The sequence below is a fragment of the Colletes latitarsis genome, chromosome 8 (genome assembly GCF_051014445.1).
Source record: "Colletes latitarsis isolate SP2378_abdomen chromosome 8, iyColLati1, whole genome shotgun sequence".
NCBI lineage: Eukaryota > Metazoa > Arthropoda > Insecta > Hymenoptera > Colletidae > Colletes > Colletes latitarsis.
In genome coordinates, this window is record NC_135141.1 from 21473763 (window position 1) to 21497386 (window position 23624).

General features: G+C 33.3%; 4 protein-coding genes across 8 annotated transcripts; 1 reads left to right on the forward strand and 3 right to left on the reverse strand.

Moving 5' to 3' along the window:
* Nucleotides 1-80: 80 nt before the first annotated feature.
* LOC143345155 (INO80 complex subunit B) lies at nt 81-2205 on the reverse strand. Of its 3 annotated transcripts, XR_013080200.1 has the most exons (7): nt 2032-2205; nt 1593-1758; nt 1325-1511; nt 966-1199; nt 729-901; nt 483-665; nt 81-243 (listed from the first exon to the last, which is right to left on the reverse strand). XR_013080200.1 is itself a non-coding variant. In XM_076772012.1 (6 exons), exons 1-6 carry the CDS (start codon nt 2075-2077, stop codon nt 533-535), a joined length of 939 nt encoding a protein of 312 aa, XP_076628127.1. In that variant the 5' UTR covers nt 2078-2204; the 3' UTR covers nt 81-532. The 3 variants fall into 3 exon arrangements, 2 of the variants coding, with proteins under 2 accessions (XP_076628127.1, XP_076628128.1); XM_076772012.1 differs by having other exon boundaries at nt 81-665; nt 2032-2204; XM_076772013.1 differs by having other exon boundaries at nt 81-665; nt 2074-2170.
* A 574-nt stretch (nt 2206-2779) lies between these two features.
* LOC143344306 (BTB/POZ domain-containing adapter for CUL3-mediated RhoA degradation protein 3) lies at nt 2780-8788 on the reverse strand. 3 transcript variants are annotated; one of them, XM_076770222.1, is made up of 5 exons: nt 8128-8788; nt 6867-7179; nt 6588-6786; nt 5702-5852; nt 2780-3856 (listed from the first exon to the last, which is right to left on the reverse strand). In XM_076770222.1, exons 1-5 carry the CDS (start codon nt 8288-8290, stop codon nt 3849-3851), a joined length of 834 nt encoding a protein of 277 aa, XP_076626337.1. In that variant the 5' UTR covers nt 8291-8788; the 3' UTR covers nt 2780-3848. The 3 variants fall into 3 exon arrangements, with proteins under 3 accessions (XP_076626337.1, XP_076626338.1, XP_076626335.1); XM_076770223.1 differs by having other exon boundaries at nt 2780-5852; nt 8128-8202; nt 8471-8787; XM_076770220.1 differs by having other exon boundaries at nt 2780-5852; nt 8128-8787.
* Ift20 (intraflagellar transport 20) lies at nt 8672-11028 on the forward strand. The gene is made up of 3 exons (XM_076770224.1): nt 8672-8803; nt 9418-9572; nt 10117-11028. The coding sequence occupies exons 1-3, from the start codon at nt 8680-8682 to the stop codon at nt 10228-10230; spliced, it is 393 nt and encodes a 130-aa protein (XP_076626339.1). The 5' UTR covers nt 8672-8679; the 3' UTR covers nt 10231-11028.
* Nucleotides 10306-16225, reverse strand: LOC143344305 (protein phosphatase 1G). The gene is made up of 6 exons (XM_076770219.1): nt 15989-16225; nt 14900-15170; nt 13971-14742; nt 13741-13879; nt 12658-13113; nt 10306-12475 (listed from the first exon to the last, which is right to left on the reverse strand). The coding sequence occupies exons 1-6, from the start codon at nt 16097-16099 to the stop codon at nt 12233-12235; spliced, it is 1992 nt and encodes a 663-aa protein (XP_076626334.1). The 5' UTR covers nt 16100-16225; the 3' UTR covers nt 10306-12232.
* Nucleotides 16226-23624: the final 7399 nt, after the last annotated feature.

Here is a 23624-nt window from a genome sequence, read left to right on the forward strand (position 1 = left end):
ACTCATATTGGCAAATTATAACAACGCTTCAACAAAATCGGTACCCGGTTTTGTAGACAGTGAATAAACGTTACACAATCTGTTCCTTTCACTTTATTTAAAAAATACATTCGTTCTCGAGACCGAATGTAACGGTTTGATGTTAAAAAATATTACAACGACATAATTATCTATGTAGGCAAAACTGTACAGATGGTTGCATGTACAAAAATATTTACAAAGTAGCCATCACATTGACTGCATCTAAAGATAAACGATTGATTAATTTAATTTTGTATTCTTTTTCACGTATAACATGCTCCACATTTTTTTTCCTTTTTCAAGGAATTTAATGATGTTATACGTGCAAAGGTTCAACATTTATTACATAAAATAGAATTATATTTGAACGCATTATTACAGTAATGGTAATAAGCGACTTTAACGAACATCGTAATAAATAAATTAATAGTTGTAGCGTTTAGTCCATGAATGAGACAAACCTATGATATTCTGAAAGACATTAGAATCTAACTAGTGACGTATCCTACACTCATGTAGATATCGCTAAATTAGTTTTGTAACATTCTAAACTGCACAATGGTATTCCAGTCTTCGAGCACGAATATTTTTTCGGATTTTTGCATTGATTTACGCCGCAAAGGATTTGTTTTGGTGGGTCTTTTCTGAAAAAAAAGAATATAACAAGGTAATAAGTTCGTTTTGCATTTTGAATTACTTTTCCTCACCCTTGCGTAGGCTGTAATGGAAAATTTTCTCCGGGAGGCAAAGTTATTGAACTTCTTTCGAGCGTTAAACGATATGTAATTAAAGGAACTTGTCTTCTGGAAGGTTTTCCTTTACTAATGACTTTAGAAGCTTTGGACTCCTGTTTCTTCAATAATCTTTCCATCGTTTTTTTCTACGAGTACAACAGAAAATTGTTCGCATGTGTTACGTCTATGTCACGAAGAAAATTGAATTACCTTATCTTTTTCACGTTTTTCATCTGCAAGTTGTTTTCTTTTTAAAGACTTAAGAGCAGCTTTCTGTATGGCTTCCGCCGTCATAACTTTTTCTTTATATCCAGTTGGCAAAGACATAAGTTGCTCTACACCTGGATTTGGTTCTGTATCGGTTTTTCTTTCGAACATAGCTCTTTGTCGAGCCGTCATTAATTTTGGATCCTTAGGTTTAATTTTTTTTAATTCATCGTCTACCTATAATAAAACATGAGAAATTTATAATTTATAACAAATAAATATTACTAACATTAATTATCTTTCATTATTTCAAGAAATGCATTTATCAATTAGCTTCTATTGATATTATTCAGGCTTATTACCTCTTCCAGTTTACCAGATTCTATTGCATCGAGCCATCGTTCCTCTTCACTACTAGTACCGCTATCTTTACCTTTATTACCTTTTGGTACCTTTTTCTTCGTTGTGGCTTTTGGTGATGGTGTTGTACTTGAACCCGCGACACTAAGATTAGATGATTTTATCACTTTCTCACGAGGTTTCTCTAAACTATAAAATAATATTAATATTATCAAAATGATACAAAACAATAATATTTTATTAATGGTTTTAAATTTATATTTTATTTACCCTTTATCATCATCCTTCTTCATTTTAACTCTAAATGTCTTTTTTTTTTCTGTTTCGACGGCAACATCATTAAAACTATCACTCTCATCGTGTGTTGGTTTCTTCTTTTTATGTTTCTTATGTTTATGCTTCTTGTGTCTTTTTTGAGGAGATACCTCAGTAGTTTCTAAAAGAGGTTGAACGCATATTTATTAAAATTGTATGAGATTATGTAAAACTGAACATAAATACACATTTGAACTTTTAAATTTCCCGCGAAATGCATTTTTGCGAAGTGCCATTGTGATTATTTGCTGTCGAGGTTGCTTCACTGAGTTGACTATCTCAAGTGTACTTTACTAACCCCAGCGACGAAATTAAAAGAAAAGAATATTAATAAATTCGATCATTATTATTTCGTAATATGAATATTAACCACTCAAGATGTAGAAAAGCGTACCTACAGTTATATCTTCATCTGTGCTTATGTCTTTCATCTTACCCATTTTATTGAAAAGCTGATCCGCTTGAACTGTCAAAGTGGTAAAATATTGTAGATATGGCGTGTGGTAGTATAAACATAAGTTAATTTCACCACTATTATGTTGGTATAAAAGCTGCAACGTTGGTAAGCATGAGGAATCAATTTAAATTTCAATTATAAACGTACACACTTTAAAAAAATAAAGCAATTACTTTCTTCGTGAAATGCGTTAAGTTTAAATTTATTATTGGACAACGTCTTTTTACAGGTACTCAATTAATGAAATATAATGTCCTTAACTATAAGAACAATACATTTATTTATGTGACTTGCATTTATTTGCGCAAAATAAAATAATTTTATTTTAAAACTAATTTCTTTGAAATTTTACACAACTATCAATAGTTTTCAAACAGTTTTATACATAACGGCCAAAAATATATATGTATTTAAAATTACATTGTTTAAAGCTAATTTTATGGAAGGTATCTATACTATTTAAATTGCAAGATTCATTTACAACAAAGCTATTTAATTATGTAACATCCCAAGTAACAAATAAAATAATTGTAATTTGTACATTAAAAAAAAAAAAGAAAAGAAAAAAAACAGAAATATATTGATGTCACGAATTACAAAATTAAAATAATACATTCATAAAAAAAAAATTGTTGCATTTTATAACCAAAAAATCATTTCAAAATAAATAATATTTTACACGCGATTATTATACATTATTTTTTATTATGCAATTCCAATTTCCATATCACAGTAACACTTATTAACACTCTGAATTACATATCCATATGTATAATTTTAATTATTAATTTATTTTATTATCATAATTCTAGACAATAAGAATATTTCTGTAATATCATATATTTTATGTAATTAAATTCACTTACTCAGGACAGATAAATATTTATGTATTCCATGTCGATATTTTCATTTGTGTCACTATTTTATTTATTTATTATGCATCTAGCAAGTATTATTTGATATTTTTCCTTGACATTTTGCAAAAATACCCTGTTCTCCAGATAATTATTATCTCAGATATTTAATGGCCCCACTTTTTGCAAATTTATTTTTCTCAAACAAATTTTTAAGAAAAATATATTGCAAATCAGTCTTTTTCTAGCAAATACGCACACAGATACAAATAATATTTGTTACAGCATGAATTAACACATTATAAATGTTACCTAAGTATGCAACGAAAACTATAATTTAATACATTTTTCATAAAATAGTACTGAATGTAATATTATCATTACTGTTTTTTTTTATAACAGTTACAACATTAACTATACACGGAGCAGGGTTATTTTTATTCGGTAGATTAAACTTGATATTTCAACTTCGTGTAGTACTATACCATTCGATACTTTATTTTTGCCTTTGGATAAGATATTTTGGCAAATCTGCAAATTCGCAATTGATGTCATGTACATATATTTTTATTATATACAGTTTCAAAAAATTTAGGCAAATGCAATGCCTGGAAGAGTGTGGATTGAAATATGTTTTGCTATTTGAGCAGCGATGAGTTCACTTTTACAAAAACAATAAGTATTGTTTTTGTTTTCGATTTATGAATTGAATAAATGAAAAAAATTATCCGAAAAATTTATGAGGTACTCGATTCACCCGGATACAAGACAAAACTTTCTGTATATTTTTAAATATCTGTAAAACGGAAACGTTGCTGGCTTGCACAATGTAGTTAGATTAGAAATTTCGTCGATTTAATAAGTGGACCATGGCTAGCCTATGTATTTTGATGGGACGTACTAGTTTCCTGAAAGAAAACATAAATAATCAGTACAATTTTTAATTCACTCTTGACAACAACTAATTCTATTATTTTACATATGAAAACATGTAATTTCAACAAATGTTAAAGCTCGTGTCGGTTTTACCTGACTACAAGGAGGCCGCTAAAACTGTGCTCTACCGTGAGGTTGAAAAATTCAAGCAGCAATAATATTTTCATTAACATAATATATATTGCATTTAGCTTAACTTACATATTACACAATTTTATTAACTATAATCGGTTTATAATAAATATGAAATATGAACGACACTCGCTACCTACAATTTCAAAATTTTCCTTATATAAAATTATAGGAACTTAAATTTCTTTATGTTATCAAACCTTGTATTATTTCCACATTGCTATAATGTATACGCATAAATATCGTCTTGTATTCGGGAGAATAAAATATGTGGATTTTTAATTTTTTTAATTTTTTAAATTAAGGAATAACAGACAATCTTTGCGTGATAGTTTTCCTACAGCGAAATAACTGCAGGTATGAAACTGGAATACATATGGTCCCTTCATTAAATGTAAGATTTTTGCACCATATTAGGAAAAGTATGCTATATCAGTTTGCAGTGTTCGCTGAATTACAACATATTTGCTTTCATAAATTGAAGTATGTAAGTAAAGTAAAAAGCATTAATATGAGAAAAAAAAATGTACCACTTTTGGAATGATGTACAGAAATTAACACAAAGCTTATATGCTTATAAAAAATTATTATGTTGTTCGTGATACAGGACCTATGTTTATATAATTTCGAATAACATTGAATTGTATCTGGCTGATATCATTTTATATACTCTGTTGTAGTTATTTTACTGGCAGTGTTTACTCCACAGCATCCTTTAAGCAGTTTAATAGAATTTCCCAGTTGAAAAATGCAAGCAAACACACTTTTTATGTTATTAATTTATTGACATGTATAGTTATTCTGTTTTGTAAAAAATGATATAAACACGTTGAATTTATAATAATGCTAGTGATAGTAGTAGTAATAAAAAATATCGATAATTGCAATTTACTAATGCAAATACTAATAATAGTAGAAATAGTAATAATAATCGTAATTGTATAATAGTAATAACTATAATAATAATAATACTTATAACAGGTAACAATGCAGTCCTATGTTGTCCAAGTTTTTATACAATTTATTATTCTAAATAACTGCTTAAAAGTTGTCATAGAGTATCAGATAGTAAATAATTCCATCAATCACAGAATGGCAACTTCGACTTACTTCTGTTTTCACTTCTGACACAAACATTTGGCACATAAATAGTACTCGCGTCTCTGTTTTCTTACGGATACTTATTCTCAAATTCTCAATATGAAAATAAGAAAATAAGAAAACATTCTTACATTTTTCGTATTACTCTACATCTTATTGCAATAAGTATGGATTAATTCAAGACGAACTTGTCATTCTGTTCGAAATAAAAATTATCGGCAAATGATCCCAGATATGTAAAATAATTAGGATGTATAGCTATGTACCAAGAAAATATAAAAGTGTGATGCGAAACTTATCGGTAGCCCGTCGTACAACCGATCCTAACGATATTGTTCGTTCATTGTTGTACGAGAAAGGGAAAGAGACACATATATACGTATGAAATATATATTCACACGTATGTATGGAATTTTCTATGCATCTCCTTTTTCACACATCTTACTTTATATTGGCTCGCGTCTTAAGGGCGAGGACCAGAACGGCGCTAAAGGTCGCGGGATGGGAAGAGGTAAGAGGGGCTAGGTTGGGTCAGTTGGTGTTTTGTTTGTTGGAGCGAAGGCGAGCCAAGCCTGAACGCTCACCCTCTTCTTCGTCTGATGTACAGGGTGGTGCACCACTGACCGCACCACGCGAGGATGTTGCTTGCATTAATTCTTGGTCAGGACCATTTCGGTGTTCGTATAATAAAATATTTAATGTCTCTTCGTAAATTCTGGCCTCTGGAAACTCAACCTACACGTTGTGAATTAAAACTTTACTTTTTTTTTGTTCGTATTCAATTAAAGGGGTTCTTCTGATTTCGAAATTAAAAAGAATAGATTTCTCATTAGATGGGAATTTTTAAAATTGGAATGGAGCGCAAAGCGTTCACTTCAAAATTCAATATAAAGAGTATGTTACCCGGTGAAAATTCAAAGCCGATTTTCTCGAAAACAAAGCCTCACATGAAAAATAGTTATTCTATATTTTAGACTTATTTTTTCATGCAGAATCACTCCCCTTTTCGCTTGTACCACCAGTTACCGAACACCCTGTATAGAGATTGACGATTACAGTTGGAATGAGTAATCGTTAATTGATCACGACGATTGACAATTAAATTAATTATTTCAATCGCCAATCGTCTAAAGCAATTAGTTTAAGTAATTTACTAATATTAATCGATCAATTAGTTACAGATCGCAAATTGAACTGTCGCGTATTTAATTGCTTTTTAAAGCTATTTTTCCCGAGCTGGTGTTCCTAAAAACTGCGACACAATGATTTAATTTTCACGAGATTTGGCATTTTATTTATTTAAAAACGCGTTTCATTTTTTCTGTATTTGAGAAAAAACTTATGAGAAGATGTTTCTTTTTAGCATTCTAGACCAGAGGATCCCTTAATATCATTTAACATTATGCCATATAAATTTTCATAGTTAACAGATACAGAAGTCTTAAGATAGTATACATTGTTTAATGTTACCTTTGTATGTTTTTTATCAGTTGTATATACAATGGAGTGGCAACAAACTTCTGCAATTTTTCGGCCATGACCATAGAATGTCCAACAACAAATTTCACTGGAGCCGATTACATCTTTAATAAATAGCACTCTACCGCTGAATCTAAGGGACATTTTGTCGAACAATTCTATGTTTTTTAACAGATTGTCATCTGACGTACTGCAAAGACAAGGCTTTTTATATATATTTGTTCTTTGCTTTACTGTGCATCGCAATTTCTAAGAAACGGGTAGTATCACCTTGTGTATGAATATTTGTTATTGTGCCTATTAATGAGCAACTTCACTACTGGTTTAGTAGTGTTGCTAATTAACAATTGCTCTTCTCTTTGAGAAGTGATAAGCGGAACCCTACAAATAGGTTCTGCTTCTCTCTCCTTTCGAAGAAGCGCTTGTTCACATGATTCAGCCAGTTCGCTGATGCAATAAAATTTTGCTTCTGTGAGTAGCTCTGCCATTTCTTTTGTGCTCTCCGGTAAAGGAACCGAGCCGTCCCTTAAGAAATTCAAGATTGTTCCAAAATGTTTACCACACCTGTCTATTAATACCCACCCTGTGAATAAAATTCATAAGGTTTAAATACAAAGTACCAATTATTTTTGCACTTTATATTATACAGTAAGACCCCAATTAATGCTACCCTGTTTAACGCTGTTTCGTTATAAGGCACTTTCTACGAAATATACACGTTCGGTTATTAAATACATGTAGTTGTAACCATGTGTTACGCAGAAAGCGCTTCTTTTACATAGCCAATACAGTGGCCAATTAGTAGTGATTCTTTTCTTTAAAACCAATTTATCAAAGCACATGCTAATCTACGACACTGCCCTTCTAGATGTGACCATTGCAGAGCCATTCGTAAGCTGCTTCATTTTTATTATTAAATCTGTATGTTTTCCAAAAATTTTTTTTTTTTTGTTATCCGATTTATACCAACATTTACTTGTATTCTGGAGTTTCCTTCAGATTTGTATTATCCAATAGTTTTACAGTGGTTTAATTGAGCGAATACCGCGAGTGGACACGATGTACACAATGTCTATAAAAAACAGTGATAGTAAAAAATCAAAGATGCAAAAGAAAAACAAGTCCCTGAATATAAAATTACAAATGTTAAAGGCGGTTAAAATTAGGTGAATGTAAAGTTGATATAACGTAAGTGCTACTTTAAGTTCAGCAGTGTCTATTATTGTATAAGAGTGTTTGTGTTTTCATTTATCAATATTTACATAAGGTTAAAATGACCCCGCTTAGCGCTCTAAATTTCAAGAATGTATCCTAAGCGTCAAGCGGGGCCTTACTGTACAAGAAATTTTCCATAGAAATTTTAAGGAATCGTATTCATATTTCATATGTGTAAAAATAATCTTTCATTACGTGTTTTTGAGTACAGGTCTTCTCAACAAGTCACAGAACATTTTGACGTTTGAGATGCTACGAATTGTAAATAATAGAGAACGATATAGCGGTAAAATTTAACATTTATGAAACATCTCACCTTCTGAGTCTTTGCGAATTTCCATATGACCACTAAACATAGCACGTAGCATAGTGTCATGTTTTTGGAGTGTATCTAAAGTTGTGTAGTGTAAGGAACCGCCGATATTGAGCTTGACATACTCCGAAGGATACTTAATTCCCGCTTTATGATCTCCAGACATAACGAATGACAACGACGAGATATTGATACAGTTAGATAATAATAATAATGATAATAAACGTTTAAACGAAAAAGAATATTGATTTTGTTAAATGTCAAACCCAAAATATAATAGAGGAAGAACGAAGCGTTGGAACTATCGGACAACGTAAGTAACAAACGATAATCAGTACGAAGATACTTTATGTAGCATTTATTAGCCTCATCTTGAATGTTAAAACCTTACTAAACGGCACGATACACTGGTCTTTTATGTCTTATGACTCGATGGAAAAAATACACCCTATCGTACCCCCATTTTGGTGAGTGACTAGCATGAAGAAACGAAGACTAGTTTGTAACACGCGCAGGCGCGACTAGCCGAGAGCAATCGTTTGTTTATTTAAGAAAATGGCCGACTCTTTGGCAAAGTATGGGATTTACATTGATGATTTAAGTAAGATCCGTGTATTAGAACCGGAAGTGGCGAATCAAACAAACAAGCTTAAAGAGGAATGCCGGAATTTCATTTCGAGTGAGTTTTACGGAAATCATTGTAATTACACAATGTAATTTGCATTTATTTGCTGTTTTGGTATGCGTGACTACATTACAAAAGAGTTATGACGAGGCTCGTCACTTGGCTTACCTCGTTATCTTTTATTCTTCGTAAATTCAATAATTGTTCAATATGCTTTGGCCAAAACAAATGCATGCACATGCTTGCTGATAGTAATTACTGCCATCTACATAGGTTGCCGCCTTCGGATGGAATCTTAACCAACGTTTCAAAATGAATGTCTCGTATTACAATTTGAAACTTTTCGTGTATTATCAAGCAATTAAACAGAAGTATTCATTATTATTATCATAAACATTTGTACAACTTACGTACCAGATTTTCTTCAAAGGCAATTTTATTCTAAAAAAATATTTCCAATCAAAATTTATTATGTATGAAATAAAATAAATTACTTTTTACCTTTTGATATTTTATTTACAGAGTGAATCTTTACTGTAAAAATCATGAAATCTTTTCGTTCAATATAAAAGGCATACTTTGTTCTTAATGAATTCGTAAAATAATAAATGCTATTAATTTATTATTTTACTTAATAATATATGCGTACATCATATTTTCTTTCTCAGAAATTACCGAGTTTCAAACGAATTCCGATGAATTTATACAAATAATAGATCGATTAGCAAACGAAGTGGAGAAGGAAAAAATGAGAACGATTGGAACCCGAAATTTGCTTCGTTCTGTGGCGAAAGAAAGAGATGCTCAAAAGCAGCAGATTCAGGTTATTATGTATTAAACGTATATGCACAAGAAAAGAAAATAACGAAATATTCGTAAAAATGACTTAACACATTGAAGACTGAGACCGTGTTCTTGCTCGATTCGATTTGTATCACGAAAGCGTGAGCTCGTAACTGTATCTTGAGTAATATGAAAATATCTAATTAATGTCATATTTCTTTTTTGCTGTAAAAAGTACAGAAATAATTGTTTATGAGATATGAATTTATTTATGAAATATATGTACACATGTTCGATATGTTTTTTAAAATTATGATTCTTATAAACATATGTTGCTTTAAATTTTTCGTATATCTATCGAAAAGCTTCAACGCGAGATTGGTGTTTCACGATGCGTGTATTGAATACGGCCTTATCGTGGGTCTGACGTTTAAAAATTCAATACTCTGGAATTAAACTATTTTAAGTATAACATTTATAAGGTTTAATTATTCTAAACCGTTATAAAAATTTTTACGAAATAAATAGCTAAATTAAATTATAACTAGTACAGTTTAAAAGAACTTAACGTTTATTAACTACAGGCACAAATTGTTGAAAAGTCTATGGAACTTGAGAGACTTCGTATACAATATGATTCTTTAAAGAAGATTGAAATGGAACAATTAGAAACCATCGAACAATTAACTGTGAATTAAATAAATAAATATGTTGAAAAATTGTAAATAATAATTTTCGACAAATTGAGGTGCACAAGTAAAAATCCTCAAAAATAATTAGAGCGACATATATTATGAAACAAGATATTTATACATAAATTTATGACGAAGTTTGCAGTTAAGACGGTATTGGGGTTTAAACCCTTCTTAATAAGACGGCGTCGAATGTACATACATATTGTGAAGGTTCTCAACCCCTGAATCAGAAAGGCACATCAGTTAATTCTGAGTGATACTAGGTACTGTTTCTAGTATTCATATGCTATTGATCACCTTGACAATAGTGTTATTTTTCTTCTTTTCGTAAACGTTACGATTACTTTCTTTATATAATTAAAAACAGTTTTTTTTTTCATACAATTACTGTCTACTAACAGCCGCAATTACATGTGAGCATTGGTAGAAGATGAATAACAATACAAAAACCTAAAGCAATTTCGAAGATACCGCGGATAATTTATATTAATCGTTTATCTAACGGCTATACTGTTTTAGTGAACAGAAACATTGCATTTTGTAAACAATCATTGCGGTATTGTAATGCTTATGATATGATGAAATAGTGGTACAATGAAATCATGTTTGTGAGATAAAAAATATCTTGTGAAGCAGTATTTCTATATTTTACTTATTAAAAATGTTCCTTATTTATGTATCATCACCTCGTAAAAAAGAAATCGAACTAGTCATATAGATGAGAAACTATGTAAGCACATAGTGTGGATATAACGATTTCGATAGAAATAAAGTACGTATTTCTTAAAAACAGATAAATAATTTAAATATTTTTTCCCATCTTCCCTTTTTACACATTTCTTATGTTAATTTAGTCTACTTTTCAACACATATTCTATTAATTTTCAATTTTTTAAATCATTCGCGTGTTTAATTTTTAATCTAATCGATAATTTTACTAATTATCATCGTCCGTTAAAATGATCATCGCGTTTAGATTAATATTAAGTTACAAAACATTTCCAATGCTGTATGAGATTTGAAAAGAAATTCAGAGCTTTTTAAAATAGATAGTACCCCATAGTACAGTGCATACTCTTTTTAACAGTATTTTTAGTACAGGATCACAAATTGGTAACGCGTAATACGCAATTATTCTCAATACGCGATACATTTTACACATTTTGAGACTACTCACACACCCATCCATTCAACCACTATACCCAGGGATTCAAAAATAAACTTTATTTCGTAAAAGTAAGAAATGGTATCGTGTTGAATTACAAATATAAATCCTATAGTCTAAATTTATAAATATGTACAATTACATATCTACTATGGATGTCATCTAAAAACTCAAAGAGTATATTTCGTAAATGTTGATGGAGCAAATGGGATGATGTCTAATCGATATAATCGAAAGTTTTAAACAGAATGTAGTTGTTTATGTAATCGTTACTGTATCTTATATTATTCGTAAAATCTTACAAGGCTTTGATTTAATAAATGATTTTAGACTGATATTACTTATGTTTGCCACCTACCTTTTATCATTACCATAGAAAGTACTTATAAAGAGAAACATCTATTATTTTGTTAATTATACAGAATGATGCTTGAATACCTTACATATTTTGTACACGTTGTTATCAAAATGTTAGACCGCACGATGCACTACTCATTAACGACAAACGCAATGAAATAATTTTGAAAATCATCGATTTTCGAGTTAAAAATACAAGAAAAATGTTGACCTTCACTCAACAGAAAGATCCATTTATATGTTAAAGTAGATTTATAGTACCATGGTGTAAGCAGCAAAATATCATCCTCATGTGCTCCAACTCATCAGTCTGCCACGAATAGCCAGCACTAACATACTTTACATGTTATTTGAAGTAACTGTATTGATCGCCATCGAGTATCCGTTCAAAATTCACAGTTCTATAGAATTACAGCATTTTACATAAATTCACATTCATTCATCTGTCCCCAAAGATCAGTTCATAACATTTTAACACGTATCTCACATAGTCGCTTCGGTTTTAGGACGTTTGCAAGGTACCGTCGTGTTTTCTTGTGTAACACAGTCGTTATTCTCTTCTGTGGGTACGGATGGCGACAATGCCCTTTTAACAGTACATACTTCGGCAGTAGTACTGTTTGTTACGGTATCTGTTTGTTTTATAAATCGGACTATTACAGCTGTCATATTGTCGCATCCTGTACCATCTCCACGGGTATTAGGAGCAAGACAATGATCGAATAACTGTAATAAATGTGATAATTTTATTAATAATCGATGCAGGTTTCAAATTAAGACAAATTATGTCACAGAGTTAGACTCATTTCTATTTAAATAACAAATAAAACTTTATACAGATAAAGATTTATTTGAAAATTATTCGAATAACGTCCAACTGTGATAGAAAGTGGTCGGTTGTTACGCACTTCTTCGCAGATCTTCGAAAGATTATCGTAATTGTTTGTCAAACGAGCTGAAATAAATTCTATAACATCTTGACTTGACATGAAGTTCCAAATGCCGTCGCAAGCAAGCACTATAAATTCATCCTTGTCTGGTTCAATCGTAATATGCCTCACATCTGGAAGTGAAGAGATAATTTGCTCTTCTAACGGTAAATTAACGTTTTGTTTATAAGCATGGTCCCCGATCGCCCTTGATAAATTAAGGCCGCCATTTATTCTACCGCCAGCTGATATTTTTCCGCCGGCTTTTATTATACGTTCTTTTTCTGGTTCATCCTCAGGCTTGTGATCTAAACTAAGATCAACTGCTTGGCCATTACTACATAAAACACAACGAGAATCTCCAACATTTGCTACATATAATTCATTGCCTTTCATTATTGCAACCACTGCAGTGCATCCACTATCATAACCTGGCTGTAGAAATGAATGATTGGTATTAATTCATTTTAAAAATTGTTCAATTAAACAATTTTTATAGCTTTTTATTAATACAATAAGTCCCCGATTTACGCGGTTTATTCCTGGTTATAAATATTGTAGCATCATAGTTAAAGTGAATGCGAACAATGTCTAGTAATTATGATTACGAGGATCATCATCCGATTGATAAAACTTCAAGTTACAGAGGTGAACTTTGATTTTCAGAGGTAAAGTTTCTTCGAATATGAAAAAAAGGCAAACTTTATTTCGTATGTGAATACATAGGTATATAAAATATGTGCAAGAACATAGGTACTATAGTTCGCTGACTTGAAGTCCCGTGGCAGGAATGTGAGAAAAGTAGAAGGGATACACGTATTGCCATGTACACATTGAACTCTAGTTTGCTATTCGTCGAGGTAGTTACGTACACACATGGACTGTCTGAGAGCAAGGGAGCGAGACAGATAAATGGGCGGTCCGACTCCTCTTGCCCCTGTGCCGTCCCGCTGGACTTCAAGTCAGCGGAGCACAGTAGGAGTACAACTGCTTATCTATGAATCTGTGTAACTCAAGGACTCGTTGTATCGTATAATATACATAGTAAACAAATTATCGTACCTCTAGCGGTTTCAACAAAGCACTATCATTGTCGTCGTTATAGTCATCAATGTTGTCATCTCCATCCTCCTCTTCTTCATCTTCATCCTCATCGCTTTCATCTTCGTCAACATCTTCTGTATCGTCTTCGTCGCTAAAGCTATGTAAGAAAAATATGATATAAATTGTACGTCAATGGTTATAACATTGTATATAGAGAGAAGCATGTTTGCTTTGTCCAGGATATCTACCTTTCTGGGACTCCATCAAATGTTTCGTCATTTTCATCGTCGTCATCATCTTCCTCGGAATCTTCAGTGTCTTTCTTTAAAAGTGTGTGATATAAAGTAATAGGCTGAATTCTTCTTCTACCGGTGCTGCTTATTCGTTCTTGCTGCCCTGCATCCCCATTTTCTACAGGAGTACACGAACTACTTGATACATTGTCACCTCCGCTCTTACTACTGTCTGCATCTCCGATTCGTTTTGATTCTGCGCCATTTACTTCTACTTCATTTGCATTTGATTCTGCACATATAATTTTGCCGGGACTCGAGACTTTTTTGTCCACATCTTCGGAACTATCGGGCATATCTGCACTTTTTGTTGGTTCGACATCTGCCGTTGACCCAACTGGTGGAGACGCATGAACATTTCCATTACTGGTCGTTGAATCGAGAACCTGCTCAGCTTCATTGCTTCCAGGACATTCAGATTCTTTTCTTTCCATTGTGCTAGATAATGCAGATCCACATGGTTGGCTGGAACTACTCACATCTGTCTCGTTTGTATTCCATGATGACGAAGACGACGACGATGAACACCCTGCACCAGACGATGAAAGTAAGAAAGGACTCGCGGAACAGACTGGTTTATTGCATGTTTCGTTTTTCAGATTTGCTACAATAGTATTTGATTCCGATTGGTACTTTGCCATTACTTCTTCCAATGGCATTGTTGCCTCCATACTTAGATTATTAACATTCTCTTCTTCATCTAGATTATTAATATTCTCTTCTTCATCTAGATGCAACGTAATGTACGAAGGTGATGTTATTAAATATGTATTTGTACAAAAATATAAGCAGACAAAGTAATAATTACAAAGCATAATTACTGGTATAACTTATGGAAACATAATTCATAAGCAAACATATTTTGAATAGAAAAATGAACGCACCAGAAGATTCACTTATCAACTCATGTTGATCATTTTCTGCAAGTTTTCTAAGAATATAAAGTACTTGAATTTTCACAAGCGTGGCATCAAAGCCTAGAAAGGCATCGATTAGAGCTTGCCTAATATCCCCTCTCTTGTATGCGTCAGTTTGTTTTATAAAATCGGGGAGTTTACGTGCGCAATAAGTTGCCACTTCGTGTCCACCATGGCCGTCGTACACAGCAAATAAGGAAACATTTTCATCAAAATCTATGCAACAATTGTGTGCATCCTATAAACAAATAATTACATATCGGATGTATGTTGTACTTATTAATTTAAGTACATCCTAATTTACTTGAACATTATGACTTATGCATTTGCTCATTTACATATACATCATGCAATTAAAACTTATTGCAAATTAATGTTATAAATAAAATGAAAACTTTCAAATATACTGTATAAATAAGGTTATCATAGATTTTGATATCACAGGCGAATTAATGGCTTTGTACTTGATATTATCGGAGAATTCAACAAAAACTTGTAGCAATTAAAATTTCGTAAATGATATCTTTTATTCGTTACGGTTTTATTATTTAAAACGTAACTGTTACAAGAGGAATCTAGATCAGTTGATCGAACAGTCCACTTCGGGTGAAACAATTTTGACAGTTGCATTACTCACCTATTTGTACGCCGTGCAATAGAAAAATAACATCGCGAAGTATAAAATACACGTATCAAACATTAGACGACAGTTGCATAGTTTGTATAGAACATAAAAATCTTAATGGATCACGGTAACTTTAGCACTAGAACGAACATCAAAGCGTCGCAATAAATATTATTAATTTTGCAACGGCGCCGTTTATGGGTTTCTTTGCACGCAAAACGTTTAGATTCCCGTTACATTCGGCACAGTATTTTCCGTATCGTACAGTCGAATAGACCGAATTTCGCGCTCCGAGACATAGGTGGATTACGTTTCCAATGGATCAGGATGGATGTCGTAATACCCTGACGAAACGGTGAACCGGCAAACCGTTCTCTGACCGAAACGAAACTGGGTAACGGTGCACTGGCCGCTCGAGGGTTTTAGCTTACCTCTTGCCTAAATCGCCAGCCTTGCATGGAACTCGCGCCGAATGCGACATTCTTCCCTACTTCGTCGCTCGACACTTTCTTCGTAATCGGCTTTGTCAAGTATGCACCCATTTTCGTTTAAACTGGCGATCTTTTTGTCGATTTTCTGGCGTCCGCGTAATATCACAATATCTCGATGAAATTACTATTCGCAAGCGCGGCGCACAGTCGTTAACTAGCCTCTATGACCGGTTTGGGTTTCTGTTTTCACTGCGCTACTGGCGCCATCTGGGCCGCCGCTTTTCTTACATGCGCACTGCATTTTCGCGCCAAACTTTCGATGATTTTTCATTTCTATGGAGCAGCGACGAGTAACCTATGTCCTGCTGTCTGCCAAAATTTAAAACCTGGCTCCACGCGTGTCGCAACGTAAATGCAATATCATATACTTAATATCAATAAATAAAGTGAATTCAGAAAGTGTTCAGCGTGTGATCGATGAAACTTTTTTTAATTCCATTTATTTTTGTGTGTATATACGGTGGCAAATGTATACTTACGAACATTTCTTAGATTCTCTTGTCTACTACTCTTCTCCTACACTGATATCGTGTAGGAAAGGTGTAAATTTCCATTGTGACTTTTTAGTGGCATATATTTATATATATTTGAAAGATGCAGAGCAACTTTTGGTCAACCTAAACTGTAAACAAGATAACAACGACTGTAAGCATTTTTATGTTTTCTCTTGCAGACATATATTTACGAATACATTTTCGATATGGTAACATTAGTTTTAATAATAATTTACAATACTCAATTTGATTTAATATTCCCCTCTTTACTCTCCCTCTTCTCTATTTATACTAAAAATAATTTTTTTCTCTTCTTTTTCTTTTTTCATGCACTACTACGTATCATGTACATTTTTATAATTACGTTTTAAGAGTAGACAATTTAATAATTAGTGCATTTATTATTTTTCTACATTATACAGGGTGTTCTGCCACCCCAGGGAAAAATTTTAATGGGGGATTCTAGAGGCCAAAATATGACGAAAATCAAGAATACCAATTTGTTGATAGAGGCTTCGTTAAAAAGTTATTAACGTTTGAAGTTCCGCCCATACTGAATTTTTTACTCGAAAATGCGCAAAATTTCGGGGGTATGTCTATTCACCAAAAATGATTGTAATTAACCCCCACAGCTAACAATATTTTTTTCAGAACGATTTCAAATATTTTAATTTCGTCGAAAAATTTCACACCTTCTCGAATTTTTTTCTCGAAAATGTGCAGGATTTCGGGGGTATGTCTATTCACCAAAAATGATTGTAATTGACCCCCGCAAACGAAAATAATTTTTCCAGAACGATTTGAAATTTTTTTTTTCGTCGAAAAATTCAAGCACCAAATCAGATTTTCGGTAAGGAATTTTTTTCTCGAAAGTGCGTAGGATTTTGAAGGTATATCTCTTGACCAAAAATGATTGTAATTGATCCCCACAACCGAAAATAATTTTTTTAGAATGATTTGAAATTTTTGAATTTAATTGTTAATAACTTTTTAACGAAGCCTTCATCCACAAATTGGTATTCTTGATTTTAGTCTTATTTTGGCCTCTAGAATCCCCAATTAAAATTTTTCCCAGGCGTGGTCGAACACACTGTATAATTTTTACATTATAACCTTTTTTTTTTAGACTGAAGATTAATGTCGCGAATTCATAGATGGCAGCAGTATGAATACTTTATTTTCGTCGGTTTAAAAGTGTTTGAACCTCGATCTTTATATCGTTTGAAAGTTGCATTAATTTTTCACTTTTCGATTTATCCGATTGTTAAAATAATATTCGTTCAAAGTTAATATTTATTCGAAGTAGAGCGTACAGTGGTGGATGAACACTTTTCTCGGATACTGTACATATGTATTGTATATTATCCGAAGTAGCGATTATGTCTAAGTACATTCCAACTATTATGAATGCAAATGATAATGGTTCACATTCACCGCTATTGCATACGATCTAGAATAACCTCGTTCCTGAATACCCGGATATCTGCTTTTGAACGGATTTTCTTTTAGTAAATCTGTCACGTTTCGCGCGTTTCGTATACAGGAGCTCCTTCAAGTTTTTCGGCTCATCTTATTCCGAAAGAAAGGTTACACATACCAACAACGATTTATATTTTACAACGAACGTACAAGATAATTAATCTACACTGCTCGAAACAAGTAAAAGATTACTCTATTACAATCGAGTTAATCCGTATTCTAAAAATTATGTTTGTCATACAATTTCTAGAAAGGCATTAAATTTAAATAAATATCTTTATAATATTTCTTTCGAGATTTTTAGGTTAGTTTCGACATTAAACAAAACAAACGGAAAAAGACTTTTGATGAACAAATTTAAAATGATTTTTCTATTCATTTTCTGAGTCTAGTATCTACTTTTACAAATTAATTTATCTTTTATACAGGGTGTTCATGAATTTACGATGTAGATTACGTACACGTTTGATATTCGTATTATCTTAAGTACGTACTAGAGCGAATATATTATTTAAAACATTCTATTATTCGTGAAAGATGAAATATACACATGTTCTATATGTCTTACATCCATTTGAATGCAAAACTCGGCACGTTCCTTCATCAAGGTTCGCGCAGGCTCAGAAAGCATCAAGTTTTCCTTTATTTCTCGACAATTAGCCTAAATTCATTGTTTCAATCCGTGCAAAGTATGAAACGAGGTCGAGCATACCACACTTTTTGATTGTTAAAAGACGTAAAAGGAAAGTCTTATAATTTGGACATAGTTACTTTTCGGATCTATAGTTTACTAATACTTTTTAAGTAATCATTACATAAATAATTTTAGTTTCGATTTATACTTATTATTATTATTATTATCCGTTTTTAGATATATTGCTGTATATTTGAAGACGATCTTAAACCGGAAGATCAAAAAATAAAATAAAATTTTATAGGATACAGGGTGTTCAGCCACCCCTGGGAAAAATTTTAATGGGAGATTCTGGAGACCAAAATAAGACGAAAATCAAGAATACTAAGTTGTTGATTGAGGCTTCGTTAAAAAGTTATTAAAGTTAAAAGTTCCGCCTGTAGCACGTAGATTGTCGCAGATTGCCGTACTACAGACGGAACTTTAAACGTTAATAACTTTTTAACGAAGCCTCAATCAACAAATTGCTATTCTTGATTTTCGTCTTATTTTGAACACTCTGTGCATACCTTAAGACGTACGATTTTCGTCCGTGGAAACAAGATGAAATCTGTCGGTTTGGGGGACACCATGTGCAACAATCCCCATAATCGTTAACTATTAAAAAAATTTATTTCATGGCCAACCGGGACCGATTACCCAACGTCCGTTTTATTCAGAGACGTTTCAGTTAAAAACCATACAATCACAAAGGTTATCATCAAGGTCAGTAACAAGTACAATCTAATATTAACTATATTCCAACATTTACAATTTATTTTTTCCAGGAATCCCAAATATCCCAGTCACTGGACTCCTCTGGTTTTATTTTGTTGCGTTATACTGCGATACTCGGTCGACCGTAGATTCCGAAGGAAACAAGATTGATGGACGATGAAGGGGGGATGGTTGTTGCATCATTATTGAAGTTGGGTATACCGTACAAGTACAATCCAATATTACCCATATTTCAACATTTACAATCTTACAAGGTTACAATTTATTTTTTTCCAGAAATTCCAAAGATCTCGGTCGTTGGACTCCTTTGGTTTTATTTTATCGCGTTATACTGCGATACTCGGTCGACCGTAGATTCTGAAGGAAACAAGATTAATGGACGATGGAGGGGTTACAATTTATTTTTTTCCAGGAATCCCAAATATGGTTTCCCGGTCGTTGGACTCCTCTAGTTTTATTTTGTCGCGTTATACTGCGATACTCGGTCGACCGTAGATTCCGAAGGAAACAAGATTGATGAACGATGGAGGGGGGATGGTTGTTGCATCATTATTGAAGTTGGGTATACCGTACAAGTACAATCCAATATTACCCATATTTCAACATTTACAATCTTACAAGGTTACAATTTATTTTTTTCCAGAAATCCCAAAGATCTCGGTCGTTGGACTCCTTTGGTTTTATTTTGTCGCGTTATACTGCGATACTCGGTCGACCGTAGATTCCGAAGGAAACAAGATTGATGGACGATGGAGTGGGGATGGTTGTTGCATAATTATTGAAGTTGGGTATACCGTACAAGTACAATCCAATATTATCCATATTTCAACATTTACAATCTTACAAGGTTACAATTTATTTTTTTCCAGAAATCCCAAAGATCTCGGTCGTTGGACTCCTTTGGTTTTATTTTGTCGCGTTATACTACGATACTCGGTCGACCGTAGATTCCGAAGGAAACAAGATTGATGAACGATGGAGTGGGGGGATGATTGTTGCATCATTATTGAAGTTGGGTGTACCGAAAGCTCTCTGTCTACTTTAATGACATGCGATCTGTAGCGTACGGGTTCCGTACGAACCGGGGAATGGTGCACCGGTCGTCGAGGTCGGGGTGGTCGGTGAGGATGGGTTTGTGTGTTGCGTGATGGTTGCCGTTTATCGATTCGCGCCGCCGTGAGGAATGAAGTCGCGGCTAGCTGCTCTATGCCGTGGCGTATCGCACATCCCTGTACCTCCTACACTCGACGTAAACGCGCCCACGCAATTTGCGTGGCAGGAACGAAAGCAGGTAACGATATATTGCCACGCAACTTTGCGTTGCGCGATCCTCTGCGCGCGATGTCTGCCGATGCCTGTCACGGTCTACGACCGTAATTGAATCACGCGTTCCTTTTGCTTCCCCGATTGTTACAACGATGGGGAAGGAGGGTTGGTGGAAGATGTTTCCAATAAGAGCCGTAGAACTTTCAATTGTCATTCGCGTTGACCAGTATCAGTATCGACGTTGAATATCCTCTCATTATACATTATAGTAAACAGTAATTCACAGTTTCAATCAGTATCCGTTAATGAAAAAAGATCGCGTGCACGCGAAATCAATTACCTTAAAGCGCAAACGCGATACGCTCAATGAACGGTTCTAAATGGAAGCAGAATTTGTCGCGCGTTAAATTAATCGAAATATCCACGCGCGTATAAAACGTTTATATTTACAGAATTCAGTGGAAAGGTATCGCGTAATACGATAGGGTCGTATCACTCTTACGGTTGACATTTGAAGAAACTCGGTTAGAAAGTTGAACTGTTTAATAGTTTAATAGTATCCACCTTCTTGCAACTTTAGTCTTATCCGTGAGCGATTCACCGACAAACGCTATTTTCTTTTCAACGTAAATTAATATCTGCTCGTTTGGAAAGAGTGTTTCAAGAAGGGAAATTAACATTTTTGATAAATTAACATCGATGAAAAAGGATATTATACGTAAAAAGTAAAATTAAAATTTCAGGTTTGGTCCTCGGAGAAATTTAATTTTTAATTACTTCCGGCTACCGTTTGAGTTATCCTCGACGTCAATTTGAAGAATGTGGGTCCGAGAGAAATGTATTTCAAGTTTCCAACGATGTTTCGAGGTACATACGTCTGCTTGCCGTTTCACACTTTGAACGCGTTTTACAAAATGCATAGTCTTTGACTTCGTTATTTTTTTCTACGATGCATGAAATATTTATAATTCGATTTATGCGGTATTCGATTCACGGTGAAAGCTGTATAATAAATTAACCGCGTAAGTCGAGGACCGTTGTTCCGAAGTAAAATTAGCTCTCCCGTCCGAGAATAATTGTAAGAGGAGACTCGAATGGATGGATTTCCTTCGTTCGAAACAGGAACGTCCGTGTTTTGTTGCCGTCGAAACGCGATTGAAGTATGCAATCATCGGGCCAAAGACTTATAAATTTAATTTCTATTCAAATATGGAAAAATATTCGACATCTGTACGTATCCCTCGACTTGCACGGTTCAATCTGCTGAATTTGACACTAGATTTACGGAACCCATCAATTTAACGAGCATTAGATTCCATATTTGAGCCATTTATTTTGAAAGTGGCGTAAATCACATTGTGAGAGTTTCAAATGGATATGGAAAATATTATGCAATAAAATTTTATGAGTTCCCAGCTTTTTTATTTTGTTGCATAGTGTTATCGAAGTAGCAGTTGAATTATCAATGTGCAATGAATTTGTTATAAACACAGAACAGCGCCTGTCCACAGAAAGACAGAAACGCAACTTTTTAGAGACTAAAAAATACTGACGGTGAATGAGTAAATTTGTTTAAAATATGTTAGATGAGATTTTTGAGAAGCGATCCGTATAAATTATTCTACAAAACGACAACAAACGGGGATGCACCATTCAAAACATTGGATTTACTATTGCAACGGGGAAGCCCGAAAAACTTTAATAATATCAAGTTGGCACCACTGTACAAAAAAAACGAGACCACTCAGAAACCTAAAATACAAGGACTTAATGGATTTATTACATTATACCACCATAGTTATTTTAAATCTCTCCCTTATACACAAACTGGGGAAAATTGAATAATAATTAATAAAACAATATTAATTTTAATGTAAAAATTATTTAACAAAGAATTAAAGTTGAATATTTTTTTGATTTTATAAGATAAAAGTATACATTTATTTTTATTTCAAGGGAAATTTAGTTTTCCTATGGATTTGTGCTTTCTTAAGAATTGAAAACGTCATTTCATTGATTTTGAAAGTTGGCGTAAGTCCAATCATAGCCATCAAAAGCATATTATTTCTTAAATAATGTTAATTATGCTAATTGGGATGATAAATTTGACACTCTTAGAAACCCAAAAACATTATTCTACTATATCATTTGTTACCCATATTTTTAATCCAACGCAAACCCTTCAATATCTCGATTCGAACATAAATGGTCTTACGCCACTTTCAAAATAAACGGCTCATTTAAAGCCACAGAACTAATATTATTTCTTAGCAATTTATGTTAAGTTTTATATCTTAATTAAAAGAAAATCCGCGTTTTAACCGCCAACGCGAGGGTTTGCAATCAAAGTATGTGCAACTAATGCCCGTAAATTGTATCGTTAATTATTCGACGGGGATGTATCAATTAACAATTAAATATATAGATCCGGTTGCCTTTTTTTTTTATCGAAGTTGCATGCATTTCACGTTCTATTTGATAATAATCACGTATGCTGAAGCCAATCTGGTTCCGCGTGTGTACGTACACGGACATCGTAGGAATGCATACCGAACCAGCACTCTCCCATCTACATAACAAATGCGGAATCACATGATTGCGCTCCACGACCAAGAAAGATCAGTCGATCGTACTGGGAAATACAGGGTTATACAAATTGATTGGTACATCTTCGGACGGATACCACCGTGAAACGGTTCGAGAGCTCTTGGTTATTTTCTAAGAGACATCATCGATGAACGTAAACAACTTATCGTTACACGGCGCAGGAACGACTAGAAACTGTTGAAAATTATGATAATTCAAGCTTCGTTCGACCTTGTTTGTTGAACTTTTTATTCCAACATGATCCAGTTTTGGGAATGGAGTCATTGTTTACTCAATGGACGCGTAAACGAATGCATGATTCGTCAGAAAGCGATGCATC

Coding starts and splice junctions, on each gene's coding strand:
- LOC143344306 (XM_076770220.1), bottom strand. CDS start 8,290: ATGTCTGGAGATCATAAAGCGGGAATTAAGTATCCTTCGGAGTATGTC. Junction 7,180..8,127: donor AATTCGCAAAGACTCAGAAG/GTGAGATGTTTC, acceptor TTTTATTCACAG/GGTGGGTATTAATAGACAGG. Junction 5,853..6,587: donor CTGATAAAAAACATACAAAG/GTAACATTAAAC, acceptor CACAACGTGTAG/GTTGAGTTTCCAGAGGCCAG.
- LOC143345155 (XM_076772012.1), bottom strand. CDS start 2,077: ATGGGTAAGATGAAAGACATAAGCACAGATGAAGATATAACTGTAG. Junction 1,759..2,031: donor AGATGAAGATATAACTGTAG/GTACGCTTTTCT, acceptor AACCTCTTTTAG/AAACTACTGAGGTATCTCCT. Junction 1,512..1,592: donor AAGAAGGATGATGATAAAGG/GTAAATAAAATA, acceptor ATTATTTTATAG/TTTAGAGAAACCTCGTGAGA.
- LOC143344305 (XM_076770219.1), bottom strand. CDS start 16,099: ATGGGTGCATACTTGACAAAGCCGATTACGAAGAAAGTGTCGAGCGAC. Junction 13,880..13,970: donor TTTGATGGAGTCCCAGAAAG/GTAGATATCCTG, acceptor TTTCTTACATAG/CTTTAGCGACGAAGACGATA. Junction 13,114..13,740: donor CTTTGTTGAAACCGCTAGAG/GTACGATAATTT, acceptor TCATTTCTACAG/CCAGGTTATGATAGTGGATG.
- Ift20 (XM_076770224.1), top strand. CDS start 8,680: ATGGCCGACTCTTTGGCAAAGTATGGGATTTACATTGATGATTTAAGT. Junction 8,804..9,417: donor ATGCCGGAATTTCATTTCGA/GTGAGTTTTACG, acceptor TTTCTTTCTCAG/AAATTACCGAGTTTCAAACG. Junction 9,573..10,116: donor CTCAAAAGCAGCAGATTCAG/GTTATTATGTAT, acceptor TATTAACTACAG/GCACAAATTGTTGAAAAGTC.